This window comes from Sparus aurata, chromosome 16, assembly GCF_900880675.1.
Source record: "Sparus aurata chromosome 16, fSpaAur1.1, whole genome shotgun sequence".
NCBI lineage: Eukaryota > Metazoa > Chordata > Actinopteri > Spariformes > Sparidae > Sparus > Sparus aurata.
The window spans coordinates 11,931,227-11,940,342 of record NC_044202.1 but is presented as its reverse complement, the minus strand read 5'-3'; the positions used below and the strand labels follow the sequence as shown (position 1 = coordinate 11,940,342).

At 43.7% G+C, this 9,116-nt stretch overlaps 1 protein-coding gene across 3 annotated transcripts in view; it reads right to left on the bottom strand.

The window, feature by feature from the left end:
- Positions 1–210: 210 nt before the first annotated feature.
- The window catches only part of msrab (methionine sulfoxide reductase Ab), a 33,431-nt gene continuing 24,525 nt past the window's right edge, over positions 211–9,116 (bottom strand). For all 3 annotated transcript variants that reach the window (XM_030392202.1, XM_030392205.1, XM_030392204.1), the window contains exon 6: positions 211–939. In XM_030392202.1, coding sequence (XP_030248062.1) covers positions 766–939 — 174 coding nt within the window. In that variant the 3' untranslated portion in view covers positions 211–765. The remainder of the gene's footprint in view (positions 940–9,116) is intronic.

Sequence of the window (9,116 nt, the reverse complement as noted above, 5' to 3'; positions counted from 1 at the left end):
GTGAGTGTTTAAGCAAAGTGTGTATCATATTGCATACATGAGTGCCTCAAGTGTCACACTCTGTGATAAATGACTGTCACAGTGACTCACGCAGTTCTCCCTCGTTGGTATGTCCCCTCTCAAATGAGACAGGAAAGGGGCAAATAATCTAAACAGTGGTTTATCTTTTAAGATATATATAGCAGGCTGACACACAGACACGTACAAAAAAACAGATTGCAGGCGATATGTTTTATTATTTCCAGAGTGAAACGTTAAGAAAATAAAAGGCAGAGTTCAGCCTGTTTGACTGAGTAAATACATTCATATCAGTTATTTTAAGTAATGTGATTACATTAAAGTTGCTGGTATATTGTGTTATAAAGGGAAGACAAAGTTTTAAAGCTTTCATATGGTTTCTTAGCTAAAATATGTCACATCAAAAGGGTAAGCAATAAAAACCTTCTGCGGGAGCCTTTTCTTTTAGAAATACTGCCACCTTATGGAAGCTAACAGTCACTGCAGCCTAATAAACTGCTACAATTATACTACTAATCCAGTTTTATTTCTAATGTTCTCTTCAATTCTTCATTTTGATCTTTTAATGCTTTTTTTCTGCCTTATGTAAAGCACTTCTGAGTTTTTCAGTGAGAGACCAAACGTTCACTTAACTCCCCGAGGCATGAATAAAAGACAATAAAATGTTTAGGACGGAAAATGATAAGACAACAGCCTTCAGAGGTTCTCATCGGTAACCTCATCCATCTCTTTCTCACCACACATCATTCACAGCTCATCCTTCCCTGCTCCAATGGGACAAGAGACGCCGGTGCCTTTGAGGCCACAGTAGCCTTTCGGCACCTTCTTCAGGTACTGCTGGTGGTAGTCCTCAGCGTAGTAAAACTGCTGCCCCTCAAGGATCTCGGTAGTGATGATACCAAGGCCTTTTTTTTCCAGCTCCTAGAGACAAAACCAAACACAACTAACAATAGTTAGTGCACAGATGTGCTTATTCGTAAAGTTAAGACAAGCAGCAAGAAAAATAATCTTATTTCAACATTTTTAAACCTATATTTTCTGTTGATATAACACGCAATGACATTACTAGGTTATTAGTGTAGTTATGATACTGGATTTTCTAACTTCCATACATTTAATGCAGCATCTTCACGTGTTCAGATTGTGTCTCCACAAGAGTCACGTAAAAAAAATAAATAAAAAAAAAAAAATCAGCACTACTTTCTCCCTTTTTCTCCAACTCCCTCAAAAGAACACAACCCTTAAATAGTGATTTTATTCAGTAGTGTATTGGCTGTGAACTCTCAACACCTCTCGCTAATACAGTAAAGAGTTTCTGCTCCTCGATGAGAAAAGGCGGGGTGATTGAATGACAGAAGAAAGGAGCATCTTTCTTCTCTGTGTAGCGCAGCTTGCCTCTGTGGCTCTCTCTGTGGGACAGAGCATCAAAGAGTATCCGCTCTCTTTGAGAACTCCTTAAGACACTTTCATACTTACACTTTTCTAAACACCTTGAGAGACGGCTTCAAACGCACTAAAGAAGCACCCTCGTTCACATAGGCACACATACACACTAAAACACCGCTGACAGATCTATCAAATACCTGCTGTGCTGAGTGGTTTTCTCTATCTAATAATACAAGCACTCAGCCCTCTGTAGATCAGCGCTCCTGAGAGCTGACAAAACAACAAGTTCGAGGTGCGCCGGGCCTGTCTGTGGGCAACAAGTAGCTTTTGCATGTAGCACGCTACACCTCAGAACAGTGTGCAGCAACAAGGTTTGCTTTGCTTTACGGGGGCGTCAATTGGCAGCGTTCAGCAAGCGGCATGAATTTAAAAAAAAAAAAAAAAACAGCCACCGAATGCATGGAATCCTGACTCAAACTGTTCCGATCAGGTTCTTCACATGTCCCCGTCTCTCTGCATGATGCTGTCACGGATACCTGGAGAATTTAAAGGAGATTTCATCCTTCTTCAGGTGATAGAAGTTTAAAATTGTCCGTTTAAATTCATAGCTTGCTCCCTTTATGAAATGTGGTCAGATTGATTCATGGAGGTTATGAAACAAAAGAGGATAAAAATGCAATATTAAACAAAAAGTGGCTGCTTCACCTGCTTCTCCAAAATTGAAATGTAATACTCTTCATGTTCCTGAGACACAGCTATCATTCTAATCCTAGGACATGGCGATGTACATTCCCGAAGACACAAAGCTGCTATGATCAATACTTTTATGTATTCAAGAGCTTCAATTATATGTAATAAATTATCACCCACCACTTCAGGTATTTTCAGCAGGCTTGAGCTCACTGTTTTGGTTTTATGGACTGCATTGATAACATTTTGGTTCAGTCGGCCGGAGACGTGAATCCTTATTAATCCACATGTTCCCTGCTTTAACAAGCCATATACATACTAGAAATATTTTCATTACACTGTTACTAAGTTGAAAAAATAAATAAAAATACAGAAACTATTAGTTTGGCGATGACAGAACAAGTTCCAGTTGGTATTTTTAGGTCAACTGCAATCGTGAGGAGGAAGAAAACTGTTTGTGAAAAGAATCAGCCCCATGCCATCCATGAGAACATTAAACTAATCCTCAATACAGATATCCCATTCTCCCTGAGTTTATTCTTCACCACTTGAAGCCCTCACTGTGCCTCGGGCAGACTGCGTCCTCACATGCGTCCCGCTAAGAAGAAAAACTTGTAGTTAGGGAATGGAAGGCTGCCATTCTTAACACAAGCAGGCGTGTGGTTTACTCGTCTTGGTATGGCGTCAGCAGACGGAGGCCAGCACAGTGGCTCAAATCCCCACAAGTTCTGGAAGATACGTGACAGTAACCTGCCTGTTTGTCACACAGAACCACCTGTTTTTGATATTCATTCTGGTTTTGTTTCATTATGTTTGTCTATATTGGTTCCTGATAGTGATAAAGGTTTTCTAGGTTAACAGTTTTTCGCCAATGTCCATTTGTTGGTTAGTTTGTCAGCAGGATTCCACAAAAACTACAACATAGTTTAACACAAAACTTGGATGGAGAACAGGTCCAGAATAGACCCCACTGACGTTTGGTATGGAAAGGGATAAACAGACCATGTTTGTGTTTTCTCATTTTCCTTATCCTTGAGAAATAGGGCATGTTTTGGGCATTTTTGTTAATTTCTCGAGGAATAATGCATGGATTTTAATTCAGGTATATTTAGGGGGCTAGAATCCAAACATTGGTTGAGTCTTGATGGAATTAAAGGGCACTGTTGGGCCTTGGTGGCAGTATACACTACTGAGTCCCATTCCAGTTTTAATTTTCTATTCAAAATTTTTATATCAATGTTTTAATCCAAGTTCTTGTCCTGTTTATTCCCCTTGTGAGTATCAGCCGTCTTTCTGTTTTTGTCAAAAAAGAAACAAAAATGTCCCAAAAAAATTATTCATAAGAGGGAATAATGTCAGTGAAGAGCAACAGGGTAGTGTTTAACTTTGTCCACATGGAGGCAGTGTGGTACTGGCTGTGTGTGTGTGTGTGTGTGTGTGTGTGTGTGTGTGTGTGTGTGTGTGTTGGTGTGAGTGTGTGCTGGAGGTGATGCAGTGGAGTCAGTAAATCAAAGCTCTGCGCCCCACAGAGAGGCTGAGGCAGCAGCTGACCTCCAAGTCCTCGGTGGCTGCCGCTACAATGTGAGGGCTCCAATCTCCCTGCAGGAAGGACCCAACATCCACAAACCAACACTACGGCGCAACAGAACGCCAACCTCTTAAGCATGGGACAAATTTACCTTTTTAATGCACAGTGTGTGCTTGTCTGACACGGGAGAACCCATTCTTCCTATCCAACAGCATTGTAAATCAGCCGACACAAGCATGGAGCTTTGTACACCATGGCCTAATTAATCAGTCATCATCACGAACCACTGTAGTAGCAAAGCCTCCGGGGCAGAGGACGCTTCATGTGAGGAGAACACAATGTCCAAGAAAAGGTCTGCTATTCTGGGCAAACATACACCCCCGCCCTGACATCCCTGCATGACTACCTCGCTCTCCATCCAGCCCTCTACAGCAGTCACAACACGGCGGCCATTTTAGATCTATAAATCAGAATGCATGGCGTCACGCCACTGTGTATAACCTTACGTGGCTTCACTCTCTCTTTCTCTCTCTCTCTCTCTTTCTCTATCTCTCTCTCACACACACACACACACACACACACACACACACACACACACACACACACACACACACACACACACTGCAGCAGCAGCGGAGGAATGGAGGGAAGAATGTAGAAGGTAAAAACGCCAAAGATGGAGGAGGGAAAGAGAGAGAGTGAGAGAGAGATGCATTCATATGCTTTTGTGTATGCAAATTTGATGTATGTGTGAGCGTGTGCGGAGGACTGAAACACAGGAAATACATACAAGAGGTGTTTGCCCAGAAATGTGCGTGAGAACTGTATGATGGCGGGGGACGAAAATCAAAGTCACACAGCCACGTTATGGGGGCTCACATCCCATTTGACGAAGTGGGTTTGCAAAAGATAACGCTTTACATTTCAGTATTAGGACTTATTTTTTGGTGAGGGTGGGAAGGTGAGGCATGTCCCGCTTATGGTTAATGTTAGGTTGAATCGCCAGGGGGATGAATGCAAGTCAATGCAATGTCCTCATAAGTGACAAAACCATGGTCTCTGTGTGTGTGTGTCAAGGGCTGAGCTCACTCAGCCCAGTCAGCCCTTCCTTTCTTCACGCCTGTCGGAAAGACTCCCCTGTCAAAGACATGGCTGAACGGGTGCATCTCTCTCTCTCTCTCTCTCTCTCTCTTCTGACTCTCTCCATCTCCCTCCATGGCCGATTCTCTCTCTCTCTCTCTCTCTCTCTCTCTCTCTCTCTCTGTCTCTCTCTCCCATGTGAGCACAGACCACCGCTTCGTGCTACCAAGTCCTCCCTGCTCTCCAGCCAAGCGAGAGAGCCCCTCTCGCCATCACCATCGCCAGAGAGACGGCCCCGGGACACAAATAGGACGTGACACCCCGAGAGAGGGTGGAGGTGGAGGAGGAAAAAAGGGGAGGAGAGGGAGGAGGAAAATGTACTCGTTCCTCTCTTCCTACCCCACTGTCTTGTCTCTCGTTTTTTTTTTTTCCTCCCTCAGAAGGCCTACGGCTGCAGAGTGGTGGGGAAGAGGCGCGCCTTGACATAGAGTTTGTGACACCCGATGACTCATGGTGAAGACATTTGAAGAGGGATATGACCTCAATTCAGTGATTTATGTAACATCCCATAGTCCACTCCTGTTGATGGTGTGTCGTTGCCACTACTGACAATTTCCCTGACTACTCACTTCTATCGTTTTATTCATTTTTCCTCGGTGTCCACATCTCAGTCTTGATCTAAAAGATTTTATTCATTACACAATTAAATACAGCAGTGCCGACGCATGTTTTGGATTTTTTCATGAGTAATTAGCAATGATGCAATAAGTGTAGATTACATTTTATTTGACTTTTTCAAATTGCCTTAATGTAAATTTATTGCACTAGTGTTAAATCCTGCATTCATAATTGTTCTGGTTCAGAAGTACAAAAGTACTCTTCATCTAGAGTAAAAGCACTCGTTGGGCAGCTGAATGATGCCCGTAAAGGTGTTCTGTCACTGGATTATCATTATTCATGTGTAACTGTGTGAAACATCATTTAATGATAATGATAATTTACTATATAGCATAAGATCTAATAAGCTGCTCTCATGTTTTGCATGTAAAATATTGATTTTTAATTGATGACCACAGCTATCAAAAATGTGGTTAAATACAAGATTTCCTGTGAAATGTAGAATTCAAATTAAAAAATATTTACGCAAAGAACAGGTTCTCTTAAAGTTGCACTTAAAATGATCGATTTTCGACTACAGTGTTTCAAAAATTTTAAGGAAAAAGAGGAATATTTTGATGTCATTCACTGAGCTCACAAACCGACGCAACACTGACTGCAGTCATGCACCTCAACGCCGGAGCGCAAAAAAACATCTCAAAAATGTAAATACACTTTGAGGACTGCAGAAAGCAAAGCTGCTCTGCCGTGCCACGCTGGTAACAGATAGACTGCGACTCAGCCTGAAAAACACACAAAGTAGCCCAACATGATGCTTATCGACTAGTCCGCGGCACCACGCTTGCCCTCAATGACCTCAGGGAGAGAGACACCGAGCGGGAGTGAAGGAGAGAGATGGACAGGGACACGGAGACGGCGTGGAGACACGCACGGAGAGGTAGAGTGAAGGAAAGAAAGAGAGCAAGGGAGATTAAAAAAACAATAATGTGAAGGAAGAGTTGTAGGTTATGCTTCCTGTTTCTGTGATGATTTGTAAAATGCCATGTATGTTAAACATTCATGCACATCTCTGCGTCTATGTGTGTCTCCCTGCTGTGCGTGTGAGGATGAAGAGGATTTTTTTTTTTTCCCATCTGCCCTTCCCTGCCCCTGTTCATCTCTCTTTCTCTTCCTCAGTGCGGGTCAGGCATCCATTTTAGCTGGGCTCTAATCTTCAGCGAGCGCTCCTACATTTTGTGAGCGAGGAAGCCAACACTCCTACATTTTGAGAGGGAGAGAGGAGGCATACACTTCAGTCTCGGAGCGAGGCGGTGTGTGCTCCTACGTTGTTGTTGTTTTTTGTTTTTTTTTTTCCAGGGCAGACAACAAGTAGCTCAACATCTGAAGACCGAAAAAACGCACAAGATCATCCCCGCGCCCTTGTGAAAAGCGATCGCCTTTTAAACATTTCAGCTGCATCGCGCTCGACAAATGCCTCACCAAGGGATGTGCATTTACCTCCTGGCAATTAAAAGTTACTTGTGCACAATGAACAATTTTTCAACTGTTATATCTTAGCCAGTATTGTGTTGTGGCGACAGCACAAAACAAAAACACTGTAAGGTTTTCATGTAGAGCACAGTGAAATGTGAGGGCTGGGGGACAGTTGGAAGGGTAAATGTGACTTTTGAAGACTTTCCAAAATGAGAGATGTGAGCTCGTGTGACACGCTTTGCCCCGTTTTAACAACCCTCCAGCTTCTCCTCAAGACTTCTAGCCCCAAACGATCCTCCTCCTTCTTTTTTTTTTTTCCCCAACCATCATGCGAACCCCTGTGCACCCCCCCGCTTCCCCCTTTCAAGCTCATTAAGTTAGGATGCCTTATCAGAGGGCACACTCACCCCTCCAAGGCCCTACACACATGCATGTGCGCGTACACATGCAATATTCGAGCTGGCTTGATAAAACCTATTGTTCATACATGCGTGCACGCACACACACACACACACACACACACACACACACACACTCTCTCTCTCTATCTCTCTCTCTCTCTCACACACACACACACACACACACACACACACACACGTATATATATATAGAACCCTCGTTCTTCCATTTTTCTCTCCAAACCCTAACCCATGTCTAACCCACCCCCATCACCAACCAGCACTCTCCTCCTAATCAACTCTTCCCATCCCTTCTCTCTCTCACCCTCCACTCACCCCCCTCACCCAGCTCTGGGGAGACACATTTTAGCAGAGAGGGAGGGATAGAGAGAAAGAGAGAAGGGGAAAAAGGGAGAGAGAGAGAGACGGGGGGAGACAGAGGGAGAGAAAGAGATGCACTCCTCCTCTCTGCTCTGCTGCCACAGCGGCTTGGCTACAGAAGCCTTTGATGTTCTGCAAATTTCAAATTTCATTATAGAGAACCCCCTTCTCCTCTCCCCTCTGCCTTCCCCCTCCCTCTCCTCCCCCTCTTTGCTCTCGCGCTTAAACAAGCTTTTCTGCCTCACTCTCCTCACCCCCCAACCCACCCACCTCCCTCCCCCCAATGCTGAAGTTAAGAAACTGAAAGCCCTGCAGAAGAGACTCTTCGTATGGGTTAATTATTCATTGGGCTGTGCGTGTATGAGCCAAATGTATGTCTGTGTGTGTGTGTGTGTGTGTGTGTGTGTGCGCGTGTGCGTCTGTACGTACATGCAAGTATGTGTGAGTCATGGGCTGGCAGTGGGGTGGAATCTGGATTTTGTGATGCCTGTCTTATCTCTGATCGTCTTAGATCGCCTCCACCCACTCCCTCTTGTCACTCTACCGTACATGCAGCCACTTCCCCCCGATAGAGAGCGTTGGCCTTTTAGGATAAAACACGTGCTCAAACACAACCTTGCGCGCACGGACGGACACACGCAGCCAGCCCCGTCCTCTGTAGAGATGCCATTTTCAAGCCACGCGTTCTTGAGACTCAGCATCAATGCGGCAAGGCATCCATTTCAGGGGCAGGAAGCTGCCATTTTGGTTCAGAGCATGTCAGCTGCTTTGAGAAGCTGCATGTCCCAGTGGCCCTCAGATGAAACTGGGGTGCCACTGAAGTGGTTGACAGATCGGTAGTGTCAGCAGCGTTGGTGGGGAGAGAGAAGGGGTGAACCAGAAAGCGGCGGAGTGCTGTTTCTCCTCTGAATGTTGGTAAATGGGTGTGTTTTGTGAGTGCCTGCTGTAAACTGGGTTAGGATTTGAGCCTTTCCCCTGTATGAGGTGACAAGAAGGTAATTCTTGATATAATGGCTGTTTCTGCACTGTAATATTAACCCATTGAACCTTTGGCTATGTTTGCTTTGTTTTCCCCCAGTTTATTCACAGGTTTGTGGAAAGTAGTCATCACATGTCTCAGTTAGGCACACCATGACTAGCTCAGTTCTCATTCTCTCAAGAGATGTCTGTCTAATATTACATAATTTAGTTTGTTTTAAGGGTTCTTGGATATCACAATCATTCTTGATATAAAATTATTAAACAGAGCAGGGCCTGCTTTGGTTATTTGATAAAATACAGATTGAATGTTTAATTTTATATTTCAAGTCATACTGCAATCTATTTTACAGGAAACAAAAATATATGATTTAATAGATTTCCAATATCATGGGGCCCTTCCATATTCTGTTATTTTCAGGAAAGGTCTTCTTATAGACGCTACCACTTGGAATGTCAGCTGTAACATGCATATTCTAGGACACTTGTGTTTCAAAACTTCTCACAAAATTGCATTTTCAGGTGGTTTTGCTTGAATGTCCAAATATTTTTAACACAAAGCATAC